Source organism: Diospyros lotus, chromosome 9, assembly GCF_014633365.1.
Source record: "Diospyros lotus cultivar Yz01 chromosome 9, ASM1463336v1, whole genome shotgun sequence".
Taxonomy (NCBI): Eukaryota; Viridiplantae; Streptophyta; class Magnoliopsida; order Ericales; family Ebenaceae; genus Diospyros; species Diospyros lotus.
The window spans coordinates 15,080,176-15,106,392 of record NC_068346.1 but is presented as its reverse complement, the minus strand read 5'-3'; the positions used below and the strand labels follow the sequence as shown (position 1 = coordinate 15,106,392).

Here is a 26,217-nt window from a genome sequence, read left to right as displayed (position 1 = left end):
TTTGTATATATACGATTATGATATCACATGGCTAGCTCAGTCAATTTAAGTTGAATGAGCTAGCTAGCTTGGCTTGTCATGCCAATGCAGCCAACGTAAGATTTGTCTACATCACATGCCCTTATCAATTAATGGGAACAGGTAGGCGACCTTTTATTTAAAAAAGGAAAAAGGGGTAAATTACTTGTGTTCCCACTACCACACAAGCCACGTAGCGCTTTCCTTTGTCTATAAAAAGGGTACCCCAGCAGGAGGCTAAACCTGCAACTCATCAAGCAAGCTAGCTAGCTCTCTTCTCTTCTCTCCTCTTATTATTTGTCTTCGCAATTTGTTTGAGTTAACAGGAATGGCTGCTTCAAATGGAGTTGACGCCAACGGAGATGAAGCACTGATGATGAAGCGAATTCTGGCCACCCATAAGCACCTGGATGTCAACAAATTCGATCCCAACCCTCTTCTCCATGCCATCAATGATGTCATTCAACATGCCAAAGTAATATATATGTTTGTATTTTTCTATAACGACGAAAACTTGCAATCATTATATTAGATTTTTGACGTGACAAATGATGTAATGCAAATGCAGGGAATTCCGGTGGAGGGTAACGCATCCGGCCCCGAAGGTCATCTGCGCTACAACCTCCAGCACTTGCCCTACGAGGCAATTAAATCAGTTTCTTGTGAGGTATAACATATGTTATTTATTAACGAAATGCTATACATAAGTAAGATTTTAATGACCACATTTATATATGTATGTTCTTAGGCAAAAAGAAGGATCATTTAGTTTAGCCTGCAGTGTTTAAAGGATAGGATTATTTGAGGAACTAATTAAGACAAAACAAAAAGTATTGGCACATTTAGAAATTGCTATTTCCCCTCTTAATTATTTTTAAAGCATACGATATTTATCTCTAAAATGTATTCTTTTATAAGTATATTCTTCTTTTTTGCTAATTCCAAAAATAAAATAAAGGACTGAACATTTTCGCGATTAGTTTTCTTGCAAGCATTCAGGGGCCTCAACCACGAGTGAGGTGGCCATTAGAGTTTTTCAGTCACTGGGAAACTACTCATGGGAAGCAAAGGCTGTTATAACCTTAGCGGCATTTGCTGCAAACTACGGCTCCTATGTCTCGATTTCGAAGCTTTATGGGAACAACGACCTATTTTCCAAATCTACGGCATTCCTCCAACTATCCCCATATCTGTTGAAACAGACCCCTTTGAAACTCCAGCCTGAGGCACTCAAGGTTGTTGAGGCCATCCTTGATCTTGCCAAATACATTATTGAGATCAAGTCCTTCCAGTCTCAGTACGTTCAGCACAAGATGTTCGCTTCCATTTTCGCTGTTCATGAAAACGATTTGGCGAAAGCTGTGTACATGAGCATTCAGACTACTGTGGCTTGTGCATCAATATTGATGAACACAGTGGCCTTGGGAAATGAGTACGTTACTTGCTTAATTGAGCAATAACAGATAGATCCTTGGTCTCGTGAAAATTTTAATCGATGCCTTTACAATTTCAGGTACACACCATCACCAGTGGAGGCTGAAGAGCTTTTGAATTTCGAGATGCAGCTGAAGGTCATACACAGCACACTCATCAGTGAAATGAAAAGTTGGAAGGAATACATTGGTTAGTCCAACAATTAAAAATGGAATAACGTTGTCCTACAATATTAATTTCGTTATAATTCCCCCCCCCCCCCAAAATAACATAAGATAAGAGATGATATATATCAATTTTATGGTGAAGCTAACTTAAAAAGAGTAAAATTTTATCTATTGTAGATTTTATAATTCTCAATGATGATTATGAAACGCTCGTCGGCTTGTTTAACCGAGAACACACCGATAATATATAGATCCTCAAAGCTCTACTTTGTTGGAACCAGATCCGATCCACATCGATCTATAATTGTTCTACCAAGGCACAGGTTGGCTCATATAATATAAATATATATAAAATTTCTTAATTTCTAATTGCATATATATATATATAACTATGAATGTGATAAATTATTGAATTAATCTTGTTCTGTGGGCACAGGAAGAATTGAACAAGTTGAGCGGCAAATATGTGTTGCTATACTTTTCAAATCTAAAGCCTCTCTCCGAAGAGAAAATCTCCATTCTCCCTAAGAAGGATGTCAAAAAATCGACTAAGTATGAGATCGTGTGGGTTCCTATTGTGGACGAATCAACCTCATGGAACGAAGAGATTAAAAAGAAGTTCAAGATTATGCAAGATTCAATGACATGGTACTCCATTAATGACCCTTGGAAGCTTAACAAAGCAGTCATCAAGTACACCAAGGAGGTGTGGAAGTTCGAGAAGGAGTCAGAATTTGTGGTTCTCAACCCAAAAGGCGAGTTTGTGATATCTGCTGCCGTCAACCTCTTCTGGTTTTTGGAACGGTCGGGTTTTCAAGTAGATTACTGGAAGACGATTCAACTGTTGCAAGAAACAATGGGATCAATAGTCAATGAATGGGTATGTATATGACTAAATCATATAATTAATCTCCCCTAATTAACTACTCTTCCTAACTGTATAATTTATTAATTGTGATATTAATTTTATAGTATATGGTTATATTTTAATGTTATGATCATACAAAGGGAGGTTTTTGGTATTTCAGATTAAGGATAAAAATAATATTATCCTGTTTGGAGGGAAAGACGTGCAGTGGATTAAGAATTTTGTAGGCGAAGTTCGAAAAGTTGAGAAGGATACCGGAATAGACTTCGTCATGATGTATGCCGGAAAAAGGGACTTGAAGCTGGCAGATCACCAAAACATTTTGGATCAGTTACAGAAAGACGACAACACTATCACAGTATGTGGATTCGAAGACCAACAGCGTTTCTGGGCTACCCTGCAAAGCATATGGCTAACTAAGACAAAGACTGGTAAATCTATCGTAGATTCTAGTACAATGAATGACATTGTCACACTTTTGAGCCTTGATGGAAGTGGTGAAGGATGGGCTGCGATTTGCCGTGGTTCAAGCCCCGAAATGGCCAAAGCCCGAGGTAAGACCATTCTAGATATATTGAAGAAGTATAACGAATGGGAAGATCGTGCTAAAGAGGATGGTTTCATAAATGCACTGGTTCCGGAGATTATAGGGCTTAAGCCCCCTGAAGGTGACCATGAATGTTGCCACCTAGAGGTTGCAGCCACGACGGGGAGCACCCCTCAGAAGGTGAAATGCGACCTTTGTGACCGTGTTATGAAGACCTTCATTACTTATCGTTGTTGCGGTGATCACTAATTAAGCTACAACTATTCCACTTTGGTGATGGACCCATTAGAAACAAGTCCAGTTTGTGAACGACTTTGCTCTGTGAAGTTTGTTCATCGACTGCCACTTATGTATTAAATAAATAAATGGGTCTTTGTTCTCGTGTTCTATCTAAATAGCGCACTATTCACTCTATAGATGCGCTATTGACGTGTTGTAAAAAACTTAAATATGTTACGAGTTCTCGTGTAAAAATAATATTGTTAACCTTTTATGTGTATTCATTTTTATCTTTTTGTTTTGTTTAGAAAATTAGATTTATAAATGCATATTAATCAAATTGAAGGAGTAAATAAGAATAATAAAACACATACAAAGTGTTAGACGGATTCCATACGTTTTCCATTAATTCTTAACACTCAAAACATATTCTATCCAAATAGATTTATTGTGGACTTTGTTAAATGGCTAGAATCTATTCAGATAGAAAGTCATTTAATGTGTATTTTATATTATTTTATAATATTTTAATGATATTTAATAAAATAAAAATATAATTTTAACCTTATAAAATATTTAAAAATTACGACTGAAAAGGGTATTGTTGTTAAATAAAATGATAAATGACATATTATCCTAATATCAATAATTGAAATGACAAAAAAGATAATTCTATTTGGATAAAACAATTACAAGTGTTAGACGGATTCCATACATTTTTCATTAATCCTGAGCACTCAAGACATATTCTATCCAAATAAATTTATTGATATTTAATTATATCCATGTGACGTTACCCCAAAGTGGGTATAATTGTAACAACACTATTTTGAAGTTCCATTGCCCAATGGAACCCAATCCTCTATTTTTTTTTTGGTTCCCATACCCACCTCACTGCATTTTTTATATATAATAAGAGGCTAGCATTTGATCTATTTTTTAGTTATATCTCAATTGATCACATTTATCTAAGCATTTAATTTATCAAGTTTTCAAAGAAATTGTATCCTAATTTTTGATAGCTTTGTTGTTCTTTATATTAAATTTACACTAAAAACAAAAAAGGGACATTAATGATGGCAAGAATTTTGGTGATTAATATAATATTATTAATTATTAAATATAAATTTCTTTATTATAAAATAATTTTTAACGACAATTTAAATAAGTTATCGTTAATATACTATTTTCTCGTTGTTATTAATTACTAAAACTTTTAATTGTAACCATAAAATAATAAAAAAATATTAAAATTTAACTAATTATCAATCTCAAATCTCCATTGTCTTCATCTCCCTTTCTCATACTCTCATCGAAGCCTTCTCTAGCTCATCGCCTACTGGTCTATTACAAAAAAATCATAATTTAGTGACGAATTTAGCGATAGACTTTCTGTCACTAAATTTTAGCTATGGATTTACGGCGAAATATTTTGTAGCCAAATTTTATATCTTTTTTAAATTTAGCAATGGAATATTTTTGTCACAAAATAATTTTTAATAAATTTTTAAATTTAGTGACGGAATATTCTGTCATTAAATAATTAAAAAATTAAATAAAATTAAATTTTTATTTAGTGACAAAAATATTTCATCACTAAATAATTAAAAAAATTAGATTTATTTAGCGATGAAATATTTAGTAGCTAAATAATTAAAAAAATTAAATAAAATTAAAATTATTTAGTGACGAAATATTTTGTTGCTAAATAATTAAAAAATAAATTATTTAAGAAATTTAAATTTAAATTATTTAAACAAATATAAATATAACTTCTATAATATACAAAAACATATCGAGAGTGTTATTTGGATCATCACCCCAAGCTTAAGGGTAGACTTAGAGATCAAAACAAATTATCAACAATATTTAATTGAGGAAGGGTCAAAACTATACTAATTTTAAGAAATGCTACAAGCATATATTATGGGCTTGACTCAAAATAAAAGACTCTAAAATAACAAAAAATTATATTTAAACATAAAAAGAAAATTTAAATGGAAAAAAAAACATAGTCAGCAGCAAAGTTGTTGTTTGCGACTGTCTCGTCGAGCTACCCAAAAGCATATATTATAGGTTAAAATTGAAGCCCGTACACAAATTTTATGTTTGTTTTTTCAAATATAATTAAGGAGTTTATACAAAAACTTAGTAATATTACTGTAAATAGCCTTTAACAAAACATTTATATAAATTTAATGTAAAATTCATAAAATATTTAAATTAAATTTAAAATCTGATTTGACAACAAAAATTTTTCATAGTTAAATGTAGAATTTATAAAAATTTCAATTAAATCCAAAATTAGTGACGAAAAATGTAACATTCCAGAATTTTGGAGATAATTAATAATTATTAATTCTGATACTTGAAGTCATTATGAAATATTTGAGGATTTAAGGGAAAATAATAGTTTATATTATTTTTGAGGAAATAGGTAATTAAGGTAATTAATTATTTTGTTTGGGAGTATTTACGAAAATAAGAAAAGATTAAAATAAATTGATTTCGATGAATTTCTAAAAATTTGGAGTGTAAGTGGAATAAGGAGGAAATGAAGTGTGGGGGCATGAGTGGCAGTTTCGGAAGTCTGAGAGTGTTGGTGGAATTCTGGTAAAAGGACCGAGTGTCCCCTTAAATATAATCATGCACACATATTGGGTAAGGAGGCAACTAGCCCGGTCGGTCTCGCGTGTGCGTGTGCTAGGTGAGGTTAGGCACGCGAGGAGAGTTTGTTGGATTTTTCCAGCATAGGGGTGTCCAAAATGATGCTGTTTTGGATGGGGCAGTGGAGACTCGCGACAGCTGCTAGGCGCGCCACGTGGGGCACTGTGGGCCTCCTATCCGCCTTGCTCACTAAGCTTCTGTTCTACTTCATATTTCAGGCTAATTCTGGCCATTTTAGAGCCCAAACAGAGAGGGAAAAAAGGGAGAAATGAGAGAAATAAAGGAGAAAACGCATGACAACTGAAGAAAAGAAGAAAAAGAGAATTAAATAGGAGAAATCAAGGAGTTTTTGGGGTTATTCAGTGTTTAAAGTATCCTAGTAAGTGGGTAAAATTACTAGAAGCATTACATATCTAAGTTATAGATTTTTCACAGTTAGATTATGCGGATTATGTGATTAGATTTAATTAATTGGAGCTGCAATCTTGTTATTTTTTGTAGAATGTTTTACTTCGTAGCAAGAGCGCAAGAAAGACAAGAATTGACCAAATAAAGGCAATCTCTGAACTCTTTCCTTACGTTCCTATGTGGGTCTCCATTAGTTTCTATATTTTATTCCCTTCCTTACCCTAACTTGGTTCCATGTATTCATAATAAAAATCCACGTAGCAACCCTTCCATGACTTATATATTATTAATGAGTTTATTGGTGATGCAAATAGTCAAGTAAATAGTGCATTGGTGTCATTGATTTCGTCTGTCATGGAACTTTGTATCGCTTTGCTTTTTTTGGGAATGATGACGTACCTATTGGTGCTAGGTTTTTAGAAGAGTGAGCTATGGTTTTATGGGATATATGATTCTTAATGAAAAAAATATAGTGTTTAGTGGTATGTATGTCGAGATAGTTTCCAATGTTTGAGAAGATATGAGATCAAGAATGGTATGTTGATGTTTATGTGATCAAGTGCATGAAAAGTCATGGGGAAATGTTATGAAATGTTAAGTTTATAGAATGCAAGTTCAATGCTGTCAGTGTTTAAGAGCATGGGGTACAGAGCCTGTAACAGCCCGCTCTCCTAGAGCATTAAGTAACGTAAGATTTTGGGGATATATATTTTTTTTCAACGGAAACTCAATACAAAAATCGTTCCCCGAAGATCCCATTACACCTTCTCAGTATATCAACTTAAAATCATTAATAAACTAAGACAAGTAAATCACCTCAAATGCGAAAGTTAGATCGAAATCTCAATGACATAATCAAAACCATTTTATACATAACATAAAGCTGAACCAACGTTTACATGACGTCATCAAAATAAACAACATAATTGAAAATGACATACTGTAAACTATCTGGAACGTTTAAATATTCCAGAGACAAAGTCCATATTAGATGATGAATCATCTAAGTGAGAGTTCAAAAACACGTTTTCATGAATGAATGCAAGACATGAAATAAATCAACACAACCTGGCAAGCCCTAGCCTAAGAGAATCCCACAACGCTAAACCCTACCACGGGGAGAGTGCAATCTCTCTAAAGGCCATGCCAACATATCAACACACTAACACGACGGGGTTCTAGCTTAAGAGGGGCAAGGTTAACACATCTCCCCAACATTTCAGAAACAATCGTTACAACCTCCCGGCCTAGGAGGGTCACATCAACACAGGAACCCGGCTCACCACATTTACGTTTGGGATTACATTCCCACTCTAAGTATTCAAGAACCACTACCCAGTCCCAACTCAAATCTCATATGGACTAACTAGTCATTCTAGTGCAACTTCCCTGATCAAACGGCTCGGCACGAAAACCAATGCGGCTATCCCGACATGCACACCAGCACAAGATACCCCTATTATTTCGTCATGCCCTTGGAGAATTATGGCTACACTATTCAGAGAACATTTTAAGCTAACATTCCATATGAACAATCACAAAACGCATGAGATAGTCGCCTCACTTTTCACAATTCAATGCATCATATAAACAATATTTTATAAAATGCAATGCACAAGTACAAAATGTTTAGGGACGAATCTCCCTCATAAAATTAACAGTCACTAGTTACTGTTTGCGTGGACAAAACCATTTTGCATGAAATCTCAACACGTTTAGGTAGGACAAACACCAAGTTTTAGGGTCGAAATACTTTTAGTAAATCAAGTTTTGGGGGAGAACCACTCACAAGTCAAAACCAAGTTTTAGGATATAACTACTCACCTCGAACGTATTCGAAATGCATCGATCATCTTATACTACCTCGGTTTATATGCCAAATCACAAACACCCAAACTTATACTCAACCTCAAGCCACGATACTCCCTAAACATCATATTTAATTAAAGGAGTATCAAAATCCATTTTCCTTAATTTTTCATAATTTTCCCTATTTTTCTCCTAATTTTCACCTTGATAATTCCAAAATAATTATCTCCTCAAATAGAATTTCAGAAATACCCCTATGTCATGCACTCTGCGTGTGGAGTGTGGCTCATGTAGCTCACGCACCATCTTCTTCCTCAAGTCCAGTCACCGGCGACTCATCTGATGGCCAATTTGAGCATACCCCCTTGAAGCCATTGCCTAGTCGATCAAGATGGCACCAATCTCCGATCGAACGCTCACTGGAAAAACCCCCTAATAGGTAGTTATAGGTCAGCAGAGGCGGACAGCTTCGCATTTTTCGGCCAAGCTTCAAACGGCCACCAAATGCACTCTAAACGCTCCCAAATGATTCAAAACTCTTCTCATTGATGTAAGGATCAAAAACCCCTTAATCACTCTCTCAAAATCACACCAAAATGTGACCACTTTGTGTGCTAAGTTTTGGCCTAACCCTCACTCCTTTTATAGCCAAAATCCGACCACTCATCAGCCAATCACTGGTGAGGCTTGGCCCCCAAGCAACCCCAGGCCGTATACCATCTCCTCTAGCTCTCCCTCAATCTTCCCATCACCAGAAATGGCGGCCACATGCGGTGGCAGTGCAGTGGCCATTATTGGCTGCTACGTTCACACCCAAACTTTTGATTTATTACACTTTGCCCCCTTGTTTCTTTTAATCTTGATTTTCCCCTTTCTTTGAGGCCCCTGATCTTTCCAACAATACCATTAAGACCCAAAATCTTTGTACTCTTCGCTTAACCCTCAAAATTTCTGAAAAACTATCCTTTTTACCCCATCAGGTAAATTTAGAAAATTATACTTTGGCCTGGTTGATTGATTTAAGCCTAAATCCCTTCGTTTCAACCCGAAATCACTTGAGGGTTGTTTCATATGTAAAATCTAGGTCCTCAAGATGCTCCATTGACTTTCTAGATGTCCCCTACGTTGATTTAGTTTTTCAGCCAGATTGACAGCTTCACCAAAAACTGTTCCCGATCCAACTTCTTTTGATGCCTAAAATCATAACTCGTATAACTTGTCAATACCATTACATTTTCCTTAATCTTCTAGGGTCCAGGGTACTCCCTCCTGTCAATTCGATCACTTAAATCTGTGTCAGTGTTCGCTATAGCCCTGTTATTTAAAAAATTCCACTTATACCCTTCATAATATGCCATTTATATCCTCAAGAATTTATTCGGGCATTATAGAGCCAATGATTGTCAACAGTGGGTTGTGGCAGTTGATGGCTGGATGTATGGGCACCAGTCATCAACTGTTATGATAAGCACTAAATGGGCTAGAAGAGCTGGTATTGCCAGATTCCCGTTTTGACTTTGTGCATAGCATGATATGTGTGATGCATGGGGATTAGGTTGCATTCATTAGGGGGGGGACATGCTTTGTGTGTGATGGGATGTGTGAGCATTTGAATGACCCTGTTGGTTTAAGAGCCAACTTGGGTTCCCTAGGTGAGCCAGTGTATTTAGAGCATTTCGCATGTGTGTATTCCTATGTGGGCATAACATGGCTTGATACTTGGTTTATGGGGGCCTTATCATCACGTTTATGTTGTAAAAGCCATTGCATTTTCTAATTATTGCATTACACGGTGAGGATGAGTTGCTATGAATGATGGTGATGGGTAGCGCCTACTATAGATCGTAAGTCATGGAAGTGGACTATGATGGCGGTTGGTGTGGCCCACCATGGAATGTATGCCATGAAAGTGGCTAATGATCGTAGTCGGATAAGATGGTATGATGGATGATAAGAAAAAACATGTTATGAATGTTAGGAAAAGCAGACAAAGGTTCGAAAAAGGCGAGTCTTACTGAATGATGATATGGTAGCCTATATTGGGCTGCTACAGGTTTGTATGCGGGACTTGGGTGCTAATGTGTGTCTTATGTGGGCCCCAAGGACCCTTTATGTGCAGTTGATTTTATGTTATGCATTTAAAGGTAAGGCATGTATTGATCATGACATGGTGTGTTATTGCATTGACATGAATTGCATAGGATATTGGGGAAGAGTGTATTGTTAACCTAATACCTTTCCTTCTTGAGCTTGCTGAGTTTTGTGACTCATTCTTACTTTCCATCATTCCAGGTACGTTTGGTGGGATTGGGTTTGAATTGTCGAGTCATGATAACTGTGCAGAGTTCTCCCGAAACTAGATCCTGGGTATCATTGTGTTTGGTCAGGGTAATGTTTTTTGTGATCTTGGAATAGGTGTATGTTATGTAAGCCCAGGTGGGCTCATGCTGTAAATGGTTATGTAAGGATGATTATTAAATGTTATGTGATAAAAAGGGTTATGGTTTTAATAAGGGTTGTGTGTGAGTTTTAATTTGTGTTATTGTTTGATATCATTCAAATAATGACCCCCTCACGGATTCTCTTTGTGCATGGGGGCTCCGGGAGACAAGCTATTACAAGAAATTTCGTCGTTAAGTTGTAAAATTAATAAAATATGAAATTATGAATTAAAATCAAAATAAGAACATAATTTTTCACTACTAATATAATAATTTATAAACTTCTATTTGAATTAGTAACGAAATAAAATTAAAATTAATATTCATTTCCCTCTACTAATATTAATATTTATTAAATAAGTTCAAGAAAATTTGGAGTGTAAATATAATTCTGGAAAGTTTGGAAGAAAATACTATAAATATATTTTATACACATCAATAAGCAAGAAGACTTCTAGATCAGCTAGCTTGTGCTTGTTACTTGGTTATGAGAGGTTGGGGGTTCGTGTAAGGTCTGTTTTGAATATTCCCGCTTAGCATAGGATATTCTGATATAGAATAAAACTGAACTCAAATAACAATTCATTTCATTTCTAGCAGCGAAAATTAAATTAAGGTTTAATTATATTCCCAATATCTAATAACTTTAGGCTTGATGGCCATACAAAATGATAAGAGGCCCAAATGCCAATAACATAATAAATTTTCAGCCCGCTTCTGAATATTCCTGCTTAGCATAGGATATTCGAAATGAGGTTATTATAGAGATGATATAGAACAAAACTGAACTCAAATAACAACTTATTTCATTTCTAGCAGGGGAAATTAAATTAAGGTTCAATTACATTCCCAATATCTCATAACTCTAAGCTCGATGGCTATACAAAATGATAAGGGACCAAATGCCAATAACATAATAAATTCTCATTATTACAAACCTTACCAAATCACTAACTAGGATCTTTAAAGCTAGGACGTGTCTCTGTACATCACTATCCCTGGCTTGCAGTCCTACTAGACTCACCTCCAATAACTGTCTTTCATTTTCCTGGAATGGCAAAGAAGATCAAGTGAGCCACAAGACTCAGCAAATTTGAGAAACAATGGACAATATATAAGATTCAAGAACCAGATAACATCAAGAAGAGTAATCAAGAACTCCACAAATATACACAAGATTCATCATTCATGAATTTATCAATTCAACTGAATATATCATGTCACCATGTTTCACTATACAAATGTGCATAAAATTTCAAAGTCATTATCAATTCTCGCAGGCTCACAAGTTATCAATCAACACTTGCAAGAGTGCACACAATACAAAAAAATTAGCATTTAGCTGCGGAATAACCGTCGCTAATTTTAAATTTTGCGGCGGTTTTAAAAACCGCCGCTAAATAAGTGATTTAGCGGCGGTTTCTATAATATTTAGCGACGGTTTTGAAACCTTCACTAAAATTAAATTTTTTTTTATTTTTTTTAAATTTTATTTTTAAAAATTTTTAAAAAATATTTAATTTTAGCGGTGGTATCAAAACCGCTGTGAAAATTAATAAAAAAATTAATTTTTTTAATTTTAGGGGCAGTTTCAAAACTGCCGCTAAAATTAATAAAAAAAATTAACTTTTTAATTTTAGAGGCGGTTTCAAAACCCCCACAAAAATTAATAAAAAAATTATTTTTTTAATTTTAGCAGCGGTTTCAAAACTACCGCTAAAATAAAAAATTTAATTTTTTAATTACCTACGCGGGCCAGCCCAGCACGCGCCCGGCCGCTCAACCCGTGCCCGCCCTACCGCTCAACCCGCGCCCTCGAGCCCTGCCCTCGCCCAACCCTTGCATGCCACGTGGCCATTTGTGCACGCGCCACGTGGCGATGCTGTAAATTAAATCCCAGCACCTTCCCCCCTCCCCAAGTTTCGAACCCAGAACGCTTACTGTGTACACGCGCGCGCAAACCACTTGATTTGCGAAACACTCCTTGACATATGTGGACATATATATATTATATACTTTAGCAAAATTATATTTTATATATTTTAAAAACACATATATAAAAGAATAATAGAATAAATTAAAAATAGATTTTTAATTTATTAAAAATCTATATTAAAATTTCATAATTCTGAAAATAAGTTTGTAACAACTAATTTTATATTTATTAAAATAAGTTTATTTAAATTTCAGAATTATATTTTAGAATTATATTTATAAATAGATTTTTAACATTTAATAAGTTTATTTATAAATAAATTTCAGAATTATATTTATTAAAATTTCAGAATTATATTTTATATTTTTTAATATATATTAAAAACATTTATTAATTGATTATTTTTTAAAATAATAATACAATAAATTAAAAATAAATTAATTGAGTTAAATTAAATAAATTATCAAAAAATATTAAATTAGATTTTTTAAAATTAGATTTTTAATTAATTTTTCTATTAATTTAAATGCAATTTTAAATTTATTTTTAATATTTTATATTTAATTTTATTAATTTAATTTTTAATTATTTTCTTAAGCTAAATTTAATTTTTTTAATGAAAATAATGAATTTTAATATTTAAGATTTTTATTTAATTTTAATTATATGATAATTATAAATATAAATTAAAACTCTTAAATATGAGTAAGAATAAGTTTTTTCAATAATAACAAAATTTAAAAAAAATTAATTTTGATTTCTTCCATAGTCTTAAAAATGTGATACCTTAAATATTAATTAGCATTGAAAAACCATAGCATTGAAAAACCGTAGCATTTGACAATCTTAAATAATTTTTTTTGAATTTGTTAAGACATCACATTTTCAAAACTATAATATAATTATTAAAGTAATTAATAATTAATTAATCACTACCTTTGATTTAATGCAAGTTTTTGAGGGAAAAAATTCATCATTGATTGACACTTGGCAAAATATTTTATTTGACTATCATATTTTAATATTATATAAATATACATAGAATAAAGATGTAAAAATAATATTTTAAATAAATGAATAATTTTCTATGACTTAATTAATAGTTTAAGTTGTCTATTAATTTTTCTCATAAAACTCATGCAAATTTAATACAAAACAATTAGCATTGAAAAACTCGTATATTTAAAATTTATTATTAATTTTACAATAATTAGTACATATTATTTCAAAACAATTGAAAGATTTAAATTATTAATGCAAATTACAAAATGTAAATTATTAATGCGATAAGTAGTAAACGTAAATCATTAATGCAAATTTTGGGGGAAAATTTTATTACTACTTATTATTTCAAAGCAATTGAAAATTTTAAATTATTAATGCAAATTACAAAATATAAATTATTAATACAATAAGTATTAATTTTAAATCATTGATTAATGCAAGTTTTGGGAGTAAATTTCTTTTTTCAAGACTATCCTACTTTTATATATATAAATATGCAAATTACAAAATGTAAATTATTAATGCAACAAGTACTAAATGTAAATCACTAATGCAAGTTTTGAGAGAAAATTTTATTACTACTTATTATTTCAAATCAATTGAAAATTTTAAATTATTAATGCAAATTACAAAATGTAAATTATTAATACAATAAGTATTAATTGCAAATCATTAATTAATGCAAGTTTTAGGAGTAAATTTCTTTTTTCAAGACTATCCTACTTTTATATATGTAAAGATGCAAATTACAAAATATAAATTATTAATGCAATAAGTACTAAATGCAAATCATTAATGCAAGTTTTGGGAGAAAATTTTATTACTACTTATTACTTGAAAGCAATTGAAAATTTTAAATTATTAATGCAAATTACAAAATGTAAATTATTAATATAATAAGTATTAATTGGAAATCAATAATTAATGCAAGTTTTAGGAGAAAATTTCTTTTTTCAAGACTATCTTACTTTTATATATATAAAGATGCAAATTACAAAATATAAATTATTAATGCAATAAGTACTAAATGCAAATCATTAATGCAAGTTTTGAGAGAAAATTTTATTACTACTTATTACTTCAAAGCAATTGAAAATTTTAAATTATTAATGCAAATTTCAAAATGTAAATTATTAATACAATAAGTATTAATTGCAAATCATTAATTAATGCAAGTTTTAGGAGGAAATTTCTTTTTTCAAGACTATCCTACTTTTATATATATAAAGATTTTGTAATTAATTTAAATTAAATTTTTAATTTCTTTTTAAGATTTTATATTTCTTTTTATTAATTTAATTCAATTTAATTTTAATTTTGAATTATTTAATTATTTTAAAATTTAGCGGCAGTTAAAAACCGCTGCTAAATTAAAATTTTTAATGAATTTTGCTGCGATTTTTAAAAACCGCCGTTAAATTAAATTATTTAATGAATTTATAATTTAATTTTAATTTTAAATTATTTAATTATTTTTTAATTTAGCGGCGGTTTTGAAAAACCGCCGTTAAATTAAATTTTTTTATGAATTTTGCGGCGATTTTTAAAATCGCCGCAAATATTAATTTAATTTTAATTATAAATTATTTAATTATTTTTGAATTTAGCGGCAGTTTCTCAAAAACCACTGCTAAATTTAATTTAATTTTTTAATTATTTAATTATTTTCTAAATTTAGCGGCGATTTTTTAAAAACTGCCGCAAAATTGAATGTTTTAATGAATTTTGCGACGGTTTTTCAAAACCGCCGCGAAATGTTAAAAAAACCGCCGCTAAAATAGTATTTTGCGGCGGTTTACAAACCGCCGCAAAATTTCATTTTTTGCAGCGGTTTTAGAAACCGCCGCAAAAAAACCGCCGCTAAAAATTAATTTTTTTGTAGTGACAACTCATTATCATTATCAATCTCCCTGGCTCTCAAGCCATAATCAATGCATGCAAAAATGTATAATTTTCATAAAACTCACAAATAAATATGGAGCCAACCTGCCAGGCTATGACTACCTTGTCCCACGCCAGGTGCTCTAGGGTATCCTTTCTCCCTCCGTGCAAAATAATATGTGCACAAAACATATATATATATATATATGTAACATGTACATGTATGCATCATGTATACATTTTCCAACCACATGTATTTAAATTCTTGTTTCTGCGATATTCATACTTTCAGCATCACTTACCCATACCGAGTATTTTTCCATCATCAGATAAATTCAACATATCTTACTTCATAACGTTTACCACATTCAAGATGTAATTTATGACACATAAATGCTTGATATAATTTATAACACAGAAATAATTTTTGAGAGATGCTATTTAATATTAAATCTCGATTCATCAGCTGAGGAGTATTATAAATTTAATAACTATTTTTCCCATCATATGATTGTTGTGATTTCATTTAACTAATAATAGTATGCATTTACTTGCATTCGTGCTCATAGCTCAAATTCATGATTTGTCCCTATGCAATCAGAATGACCATACCACGCAAAATTGCTGGTCAAACATAAACCTGAAATTTTTCTAAGGCGAAGGACCAATTAGAACATATTTTTGAAAATGTCTTCATTCTAAAAAACTAACTCCTAGTATTTTAATAATTAACATTCATTGTTGTAAGAATGATTTTTAATGAAAATTTTCAAGAAATGGAAGCTATGTATTTCGAGGGTGCTAAAATCGTAATTTATTGATTTTGTACTAAAACCAAAATTCTATTTTTTTATTGTTATAGATTTTGATTTTTTTAATATTTTTATTGAATTCAAATAGGGGGTACTTTCTTATTTATATTTATATATTAAAGTAAATGAAAGGTATTGTCAACCGAGATTCGTCGGCCCGTTATGATCTAATAATCATAAATATGAAGAAAAGAAAATAATAACCTCATCAACTAGCAATACGCAAGAATTTTTTACGTGGTTCGACCGGAATGATGCATAGTCCATGATTGTTCTCTAATAATTTCTGCAGAGTCACAGTATGTATTTGTTTTTCATCATATCTATACAATGGCTTTTGATCATCTATTTATAGTGTGGGATACTGACAATTTACAAGGTTCAAAGTAGTGGGGCCATATCGAGAGGGACAATATGTCATTATCTCCAAAAAAAAAGGTGTAAAAGTTTCACACTATGTGGGGACTGGCTTTCCAGGGATAATGACAGGTAGACATCAGGTCTGATTATTCTGCTTTGTTGTCTTCTTTGCGAGATGATCAAGTTGACCAATGAGCTGGAGCCATCATGGAGAGCTCGCTCGCTGTCGTAATTGGAGCTCGCATTTTAGCGATTATGTGACCTCGCTGAGATAGTTTCGGCCTTGGGCCCATTGAACTTGAAGAGGTTGGGCCTCATCATTGGATCATTTTGCCCACAACAGTTCACACGATAGCCCAAGGCAGTCCAAAAATGCCTATAATAGGTAAAATATAAAATAAAAAAATGCAAAAATTTACTTAAATTAAGGGAATGTAAATGGATAGGGTCTGAGTAAAGAGCTTGCATTCAAAGGCTTATGGGAAGAGCTTGGGACGAGCTCGCTGGCAAAGGCTTACAAAAAGAGCTTGGGATGAGCTTGCAGTCAAGGCTTATGGGAGGAGCTCGAGGTCATGAGTTCGCAGCTTATGGAGAGAGAGCTTGAGCTCATGAGGTGAACAAGAGTTTGTTGAACGAGCTCGCAGTTAAGGGGTTAGGCAAAAGCTTGTTAGGACAAACTCGCGCCAAGAGCTTGAGGTCAGGCGTGCAGTAAGAGCTCGAGGCTAAGAGCTTGACAAATGAACTCGCAGGAACGAGCTTGCGATTAAGCTTATGAATAGAGCACATAGATATGAGCTCGTAGAAAGAACTGGAGGGAAGAGCTCAGAAAGAGCTCGCTGGAATAGAAATGCAACTGTATGTGCATATATATATATAGGTGGGTTGGCCAAACAGATCAGGGCACTCGAATGATTGTTTAAGCATAAATATGTGGTGCGTTGGCTAGGCAGGGCATGGCTCAAATAAGCTTTACAAATCAGTGAGGGGTAACAACTCGTTACACATGTTTGTATATGTGTATTTACAAGTGCGTCTCATATATAGGTGAACAGTATATATTTTTAGTTGAGCTTTTGCTATTTGTGTGAGACCTCCAAATACCCTAAGGAATTCATGCGAATGGTGACTTAGCATTTATATTCAGACACAACACATATATATAAGAGGCATTTGGAGTAGCGAGTTCATTCGGATATGATACACACACACACATAGATATATATATATATACATTTAACATTGCTTCTTTGGATGCATAACGAGCGGAGGTTCTCATCCTCACCTAGCTATATAAAATTCCATTCACGAAGAAAACTTGGGGTGAAAACAAACCCCATTTCGAGACCGCAAGGAGACCCACAAAGAGATACGAAAATAAAAGGTTGAACATAGCGAGCTAACACGTACACATCAATCGTATTAGCAGAAGAAGATATATAAAAGAACTTGCAGTAGAAAGTTAAAGAAGAAAGTAAAAATCAAGGAAGCTTGCAATGAAATACAATATATATATACGAGAGCTTGCACTGAAAATAAGTAGAAGTACGAGAAGAACTTGCCTTTTCAGAATGTAAAAATCAGAGAGAAGTTCCACTGGCGCACAGGAAGCAAATAGCAGCAGCGAACATAAGTAAGTGAATAGGATGGAGAAGGTGGAGAAAAGAAGAAGAACATGGAGAGGGACTAAAGGAGAAATAGCATTCAAAAATAGGGGATATGCATTGCACTGAAATAGGAGATTTGGGCATAGAGGCTATTCGAAAAAAGGAGTGCGTACAGATCTGGACGCCAGCTCCAGAATTTACCAAAATGCCCTACTTTTCATATTACAAACAAAAATATCCAGGGGCTTGATTGACAAATGCTATTTTAATTTATTTTCTTTTCCCTATTTTCTTATTACACCATCAAGCCCATTATTTCCAAATTATTTCTCACCATGGGCCTAAGCCCAAATCACATGTATCCCATATACATATATTCCAAGCCCACCAGGCTTAATTTTCACAATCACATGAACTATAAAATAAAATTTTAAAATCCAAAACTATTTCTATGCCATCAAAAGAATTTATCATTAAATATTAAAGTACTTGGACCCATATTTAAAATTCCCTTAACTGATATTAAGTACTAAAACTCCTTGACCCATTTTAGGTTCGTTACAGTTTGATTTCGGTGCAGAGCTTGGGATTATTGATAGGATTAATATCCCAGCGTGGCCACATGGCATGCGCATGAGGGGGGAGAGGGACGCGTGCGTGGCTGGTGCGTCTATAGGGAGGCCATGTTGTTTTTTGATTTTGTGGGTGTACTAAATTCAGTTACGGACGATAGAATTTCATCACTGATTAGTAGTGGAAAGGAATTTCGTCGCTGATAAGCTCCAATTTCAACGACGAAAAATATTCCGTGGCTAATTCCATCGCTAAATACCGTTGCTAAAATTTAGCGACAGAATCTGTTTGTCACTAAATTTGTCGCTAAATTATTTAGTGACAAAAATTTAACATTTAACTATAGAATTTTTTGTCACTAAATGTTGAATTTCTTGTAATGGTCATTGCCTCTCCTACCTTAACACCACCATTGCCGCCTCCATCTCCATCGCAGCCTCCTTGTCTCATCTCTATCACTTTTGCTACCTTAACATCGCCACGACCTCTAGCCCATCTCTTCCACTATCTCCAGCTCCATCGCTGATTAGGTCTCTCTCTCTAACACTACTGATCTTGTATTTTTTTTATACCAATTTTGTGATTAGGATGCCTAATTTTGGATTAGGGTTTTTTGATTTTAGGTTTCAAATTGGCATCCTATGCTAGCTTTGCCAACTCAATTAGCAACAAGTGACACTCCCAACAATAATGCGAAGCAAACTAGAAGTTGTTATTTACTTGTGAATGTTATTTGTGTATGGGGAAAAGAGTTTCTGTTTAGAATCCTTAGGCTTTAGTTGTTCAGTGCCGTCTTTTATTTCCATAGCTCTCTAACTCATTGCCTTATAGCTTTTGAGTTGGTTGATTGTTTAAAAAAAGTGTGGCTAATGACAAATAGCAGCTGATTAACTTTACCTAATGAGCTTATTTTTATTATAAATCATAGTTTTGGTAATTATGACTAATTGGCGAATGGATCAAAACATATGAAATAGACTTTGTAATACTTCCAATATCAAATTTAAAGGCATATATTTAATGTTGTTTTGTTGCCTAACTTAGTTGCAAGTCAACTTGTGATAGTTTAGATTTAACTATTTCGTTAAGTTTGTTATGTGTTGTAACAGAGAGAGAGAGAGAGAGAGAGAGAGAGAGAGAGAGTTGGTTGGTTCTCTAGAAAAGTTGTATAAGCATTGAGCTTGGTCTCTTCCTTTGGATCAATTATAGTTTTGAGTTCTTTAATAGAAAAGATCTCAACTCTGTTTCATTCTCCTTATTCTTGTCTGTATTGCTTCTTCTTCATTCTTGAAATTAGTTGTTGGGTTTAGCTATTTCAAAATATTTCACATTCTTTTATGATATTAATCCCCTATCAATTAATTTAGTATCTTTATGTGCTTGTTTCTTTCGATCTAATGCTCACTTGAAGAGATATAGAGAAGAACGGGTTTAGCTAAGTGAGAGTGATTATGTATATATAATTGTCATGTACTTGACATGTGCTTACTAAATAAAGTGAGGTGGAAAGGTAGTAGTAGCAGCATCACATGGGTAGTTAGCGGTTGTATGTTGTTTTGGGGGGAATTATTCAAATTGTCCACTTGGCTAGTGAGATCAATATAAATATAAACTGATCTTACCCGAGAAGGCATGCTATAAATGAATTGAATTTTGAACTTTCCCTCTAAATTCTCTCTCTCTCTCTCTCTCTCTCTCTCTTTTCCTTCTCCCTCCCCTTACGATCAATTATCTTCTACCAATCCTACCCATTTCTCTAGAATTCCTTGTAGAATTCCTGAGATCTCCTTGTCAGATCCCTTACACTTAACAATTGTTATCAGAGCTGGTCTAAGCTAATTCCGATAGTGGTGAATTCAGGAAAATGGCGGAGGGTATAAGATTTTTCTCTTAAACTCTGAGTTCTCATAGGATCAAACAAATCTAGATGAATCAATTCTAGAGGTCTAGCTGTGCTAACTGAATTTATGGGCTTAAATGAAAATCTAGTTTGTTTTCCCTTCATACATATGTCACAAACATGATCCTTTTTAAAGTTTATATATGGCAAGCCTCTAACTAGATGCTTTATAGCTAGTTTGTCTATTAAGTTCGTGCTTGCATGACCTAATTTTTTATTCCATTCCCAAGAAAAATTTGGATTTGATGCAATTAAGTAATTTTCATTTTTAAGCACGACATCATCAAGCCAAATAACATATACATTACCATGTCTATTTCCAGCAAAAATAACTTCATTTAATTTCGAATCATAGATATTACATTTGTTTGATTCAAAAATGACTTTATATCATTTATCACATAATTGGCTTATACTTAGAAAATTATGTTTTAGACCCTCAACAAACATACATTTTCAACCTTTGTTCTACTTAAGCTAACCACGCCATAGTCAAGGATTTTACCTTTTGAGTTGTCCCCATAGACAACATTACCTCATTCTTTGTAAGTGAGAGAGACAAATTGATTCTTATCTCCTGTCATGTGCTTGGTGCATCCACTATAAAGATATCATTTCTTCTTTCCCTCCTTGGATGCCAAGCTTACCTACAAAAAATACATCATATTGGAAATTTTGGTACCCAAACCTTCTTGGGTCCAACAATGTTAGCAACCAAATCATCTTTAGTCTTTCGATTCAAAATCAATTTAAATCTGTGAGCATTTTTTCTATAAAAGCAATGTTTGATATGGTGTGCCTTTTGTTGCAATAATGACAAGTTAAACTTGTTTTTCTATAAAGACTTTGATCATGGTAGTGCTGGCTAACATGTTTTCTAACTGAGGGTGGCTTGTTTAATACCTTTCCCTTAACAAACTTTGTTGTTGAGCTAGATGGTATATCATTCGTATAACTTATCCCTCTTTTGTCTCCAAATGGTTTTTGATTTCCTAAAATCATTTCTAGTTTTTTCTTTCCTTCTAATAGTTTTTCAAATGAATCCAATAGGTCATTGTTTTTCTTTTCTAATTCTGAAATCTTTGTTTTCTAATTTTATTCTCGTTTTCTTTTTCTTCCATAATTTTCTCTAAGTTATCATAGGTAAGTTTGAGATCATTACACTCTTTTTCTTTGGTTATTAAGAAATTTTTCATTACCTTATTTTTAGCTAGTATCTTATTGTATGTTTCTAATTGTAAATTGTACTCATCTTGCAATGAATTAAATGGAAAAGAATTACTACTAGATGAACTAGAACTTACCTCTTCGTCTTCTTTTTCCACGAGACACAAGTTAGCATTCTCCTCTTGTTGGCTTGATTTAGAGGAAGAGGATTCTTCATCACTCCATGTAGCCAAGGCCTTCTTTTTCTTGTTCTTATTTGGCCTTTTGAGTTGGGGATAATTTGCCTCGATATGTCCTAGCTTCTCACACTCAAAACACTTGATTTCGTAAGCAGTATCTTTAGAAAATTTCTTGTTGTCATTGAATTTCTTCTTAGAGAATTTTCTTTTCCTTATGAATTTGCTAAAACATTTTGTGAGTAAAGCAATGTCTTCATCTTCATCACTTGTTTCACTTTCATCTTCTTCTTTGGCTTTTAATGCTAAGGATTTTAATTTGAGCTCGTTAGTTTCTTTTCTTTTTAACTTAATCTCATGAGTTAATAGTGTGCCTAATAGATCATCCATTGTAAGAGTAGATGTGTCCCTAGCTTCTTCTATAGCTGTGACTTTAGGTTCCCAACTAGATTGTAAGCTTCCTAAGATCTTTTGAACTTTTTCCTCAATGGTTATTGTTTTTTCTAGAGCTTGTAAATTTGTTACAATGTCATTAAATCTAGTGAGCATTTCCTTAATAGATTCACTAGCATGCATTATGAAATTTTGATATTCATTTGTAAGAATGACAATTTTAGTGCTTTTAACTTTCTTGGTTCCTTCATGTGTTACTTCTAAATGATTCCAATTTTCTTTTGCTGTGGTACATGAAATGACCATATTGAATTCAGCTGGACTTAACACACAATGTAATATATTAACTGCATTGGCATTTGTCTCATGCATATAGTTTAGAACTTTGCATATAGTTTAGAACTTTGCATCAAGAAATACATCATTCTTGTCTTCCAGTAGGTGTAATTTGAGCCATCGAAGTAAGGTGACCTAAAGGTGTTTTACCCTTCCAACTTGAAGTTAGTGTTGAATGCTATTAGGATCTTTTCTCTTGGGTAGTTAAACCTACAAAACACTTAGAGACTTTACACTCTGATACCAATTGTTAGTTCAAATAGTAGCAAATATATTCCAAGAGGAGGGGTGAATTGGGATGTGTATAAATTTTGATTCTCTTAACACTAATTAATGAACAAGAGCTAGATTTCGAAATATAGGAGTTATGTTTCAAAAGAAATGTTTCTGTTTTAGCAGGTTTTGAAATATACAAAATATGTTTCAAAATATACCTTTAAGAGAGAGTATACAAAAAATGCTTGAGATCAAAGATATGTTTATATGTACATATATGATTATGCTAAAAGAAACTTCGTTTTAGTCTTTGATAATGATTCTTTTGAAAGTTTGAGCAGCAAGTAATAAACAAAGTAATAGATTAAGTGCACACGAGATTTATAGTAGTTCGGCACCCAGCCTAGTCCACCACCTTCAAGTCTTCCCACTTGAAGGATTTTTCAAACCCAATCACTTTCACTAGTGAACAAGTAGAAGAGTTTTACCAAGGTTCACCCTAAAACCTTTGTACACAATGAGTTTTGAGGCTCAACTCAAACCTTACAACAAATGACAAAGTAAATGAAGTTTACACTTACGACCCAATAAATTGATAACAATGAATATCTTACTAGTGGTTGTACAAACCTTTTATATCTGCTTAAAATGAGGAGAGCTAAATGAGATTTCTAGTTTCCACTTACTTATCCTTTAGACATTCAATACACAACAAAAATGTATATGAATTTTCTTCGAGAGCTTAAAAAACTTATTTTGTTCACCACTTGTGCCTCTGTATCTTCTCATCTTCAAACACTTGCTATTTATATGAAGGCATAGAAATTTGACCATTTTCTAGCCGTTAGAGACAAGATTTAAATCTATGTTTTGAAACATAGCTTAATTGGTTTGAAACATCCTAAATTTACATTGAGGTTTCGAAACATATATTCCATATTTTGAAACATCCAACCTTTATAGTTGGACCTGCTTTGAGATAGCATTAAGTGTTAGACATAATCTTTACCCACTAAGAATTGTTTAAAGATATTCAAAGTCAAACTTGAATTTGGTCTCCTAGTGGTGGAATTGAGAATCTTATAGATCTATACATATATATAAAAACGTATCTCAATTTGCTCTTGTTGTCAGAACTGATAGAGGTTTCAAAACCTAGCATGCATGTTTTTAAACATAGACCAAAGCCTCATTTCGAAACATATGCATTACGTAGATATTTTGAAACATAACACTCAAGTTTCGAAATATGACAAACATGCTTAGAAAATATTTGAAAACCTTATCAAGAGAGATTTGAAACATGTATAGAAACATGTTTTAGCAAGGTTTCGAAACATAGATTACAGAATTCGAAACATGGTGTAGAAACTAAAGATTTTTCAAACATTTGAATTTTCGATCTAAAACTTTTCATGCATGTTTTGAAATCAAGAAAGCCTATTTCGAAATATGAAACTAACACATTTGAATTTTTTAGTCTAATTTTGGTTTTTTATCATCAAACTCATTTTCTCATTAACCAAAAAATATGTTACAACAAACATGGAGTTCAAAGAACTCCAAGAGGCATATGAAAAGTTGTATTAAGAATATTAGTTCATAAAAAAAGAGTTAAATATCTCAAAGAAATTCTCATAAAGAAGAAATTGAAAAATTAAAGGATGAAATAAAGAAGCTAGAGGAGAGATCTCAAGAGTCAAAGAAAGAAAATGAAAAAATTAATAGATGATCATTAAATTAAACTTCAAGAAGAAAACAAATCCCCAAAAACTCAAAATAACAAATTAGTAGTAGAAAAGAATGCCATTGAGAAATCATTAGCCACATTGATATCTAGAAAGAACTTAAGGCCTAGACCAAGACACAAGGTACCAAAGAAAGAATGGAAACAAGTTAGGTGGAGACCTCAACCTAGGAAGAGTAGTCAAGTGCAAATGTGGAGACCCAAAGGGGTAGTTCAAACAATGAGAGCTTTGGATCACAAAGTTATTAATGATGTTAATGCACCTCATGTAAATGCATCAAGAATTATTAAAACATTTGATCATAATGAAGTAAAAGTCAAGGGACTTGTCTATAAATGGGTGCCCAAATCTAAGACGTGATTTTTTCAAATGTGCGTGAGGACCATAGTTGGCATCAAATGGTATATGGATAGTGGCTGCTCATGGTACATGACCGGTGAGAGAGATAGGTTGTGGTTTTTGCTTTCGTTGTTAGATTTATTATTAGGTATATGTGAATCCAAGTGTGCATGCATGGTAGGTCTATCACTTCCCCCCTTTTTTTTCTTTTTTTTTCCCTTGAGGCCACCCACTAGGGTTCTTTGGCTTGGCTAGGGAATTTGGCTGGGGTCCCACAAATGGATTTGGTTGCAATCTAATGTTTAGGTAAAAATGTTGATTGAGAATTTACCAGTGACTAATATGTCCAAGATATGGTATACTGGGGTGAATGTGAGGCATGTGATGGTTGTGAGTCTTCACCAGCCAATAAACTATGTTGTGAATTGCTTTTGACCTTTGTTTTGCCTTTATCTATCCTCAGAACTGCCCGTATGTCAATTAATGGTTGCTATTAAATTTATCATTTGCCAACAATAAACATAAGCAGGGTTGAGCTAAGTTGTTTAAATCAAATCACAAATCCAATTATTATTTTAAAACTCTTCCAACCAACCTAGACCCAATAACAAAGATATAATATTACCAAAAACAACAAACCTGAGTAGATGATAAGGTAATTAAATATTTTCAAAATTCACAATTCACAAGTCAAAATTTTGACTATAAGCTAAAATAAAAAATTTAAAAGTCAAAACAAACTTGACTTTTGATCCATTTTACATCTCGTAAAATAAAATAATTTATATAATTTACTAAACCCAAGCAAACTATTTAAATTGAACCCAATAACAAATATTTAATATTACCAAATTTTAAACTCAAACAAACTATGTAAATATTAAACATATAATAACAAACAAACTGTGTCAAACATAAGTAGGTTAGTTGGTTTGCATACCATGGATTTCTTGTAACTCTTCTTTAATGGACATTTTTTCTGCAGTTTCTTCAAAGCTCCTTTAGTTCTCGAGTATTTTGGATCCAACATGTTCCCACTTCCTATAGATTTTGTTGCTTGAGAATCAGGGGCCACTTGTGCACTTGATTGGGAATGGAGATTACTTCCACTGCCATGCATGGATTGTGATATGGAAAGCTGAGCTGTTTTAAATTCGATCCAGTCCATGATCCCATAAACTTGGTCTTCATCA

The 26,217-nt window shown here is 32.9% G+C and overlaps 2 protein-coding genes across 2 annotated transcripts; both read left to right on the top strand.

Annotated features, from left to right (window-relative positions):
• Window positions 1-346: 346 nt before the first annotated feature.
• LOC127809267 (protein SIEVE ELEMENT OCCLUSION B-like) lies at window positions 347-1,646 on the top strand. Its single transcript, XM_052348031.1, has 4 exons — window positions 347-493; window positions 587-685; window positions 999-1,450; window positions 1,532-1,646. Exons 1-4 carry the CDS (start codon window positions 347-349, stop codon window positions 1,644-1,646), a joined length of 813 nt encoding a protein of 270 aa, XP_052203991.1.
• Window positions 1,647-1,795: 149 nt separating this feature from the next.
• Window positions 1,796-3,520, top strand: LOC127810556 (protein SIEVE ELEMENT OCCLUSION A-like). Its single transcript, XM_052350093.1, has 3 exons — window positions 1,796-1,942; window positions 2,056-2,499; window positions 2,648-3,520. The coding sequence occupies exons 2-3, from the start codon at window positions 2,248-2,250 to the stop codon at window positions 3,281-3,283; spliced, it is 888 nt and encodes a 295-aa protein (XP_052206053.1). The 5' UTR covers window positions 1,796-1,942; window positions 2,056-2,247; the 3' UTR covers window positions 3,284-3,520.
• Window positions 3,521-26,217: the final 22,697 nt, after the last annotated feature.

Excerpts from the sequence above, each read along its gene's own strand:
- LOC127809267 (XM_052348031.1), top strand. The coding sequence starts at position 347 with ATGGCTGCTTCAAATGGAGTTGACGCCAACGGAGATGAAGCACTGATG. Across the intron at positions 686-998 it reads TTAAATCAGTTTCTTGTGAG|TTTTCTTGCAAGCATTCAGG; the intron begins GTATAACATATG and ends TTTCGCGATTAG. Across the intron at positions 1,451-1,531 it reads ACAGTGGCCTTGGGAAATGA|GTACACACCATCACCAGTGG; the intron begins GTACGTTACTTG and ends TTACAATTTCAG.
- LOC127810556 (XM_052350093.1), top strand. The coding sequence starts at position 2,248 with ATGCAAGATTCAATGACATGGTACTCCATTAATGACCCTTGGAAGCTT. Across the intron at positions 2,500-2,647 it reads GATCAATAGTCAATGAATGG|ATTAAGGATAAAAATAATAT; the intron begins GTATGTATATGA and ends TTGGTATTTCAG.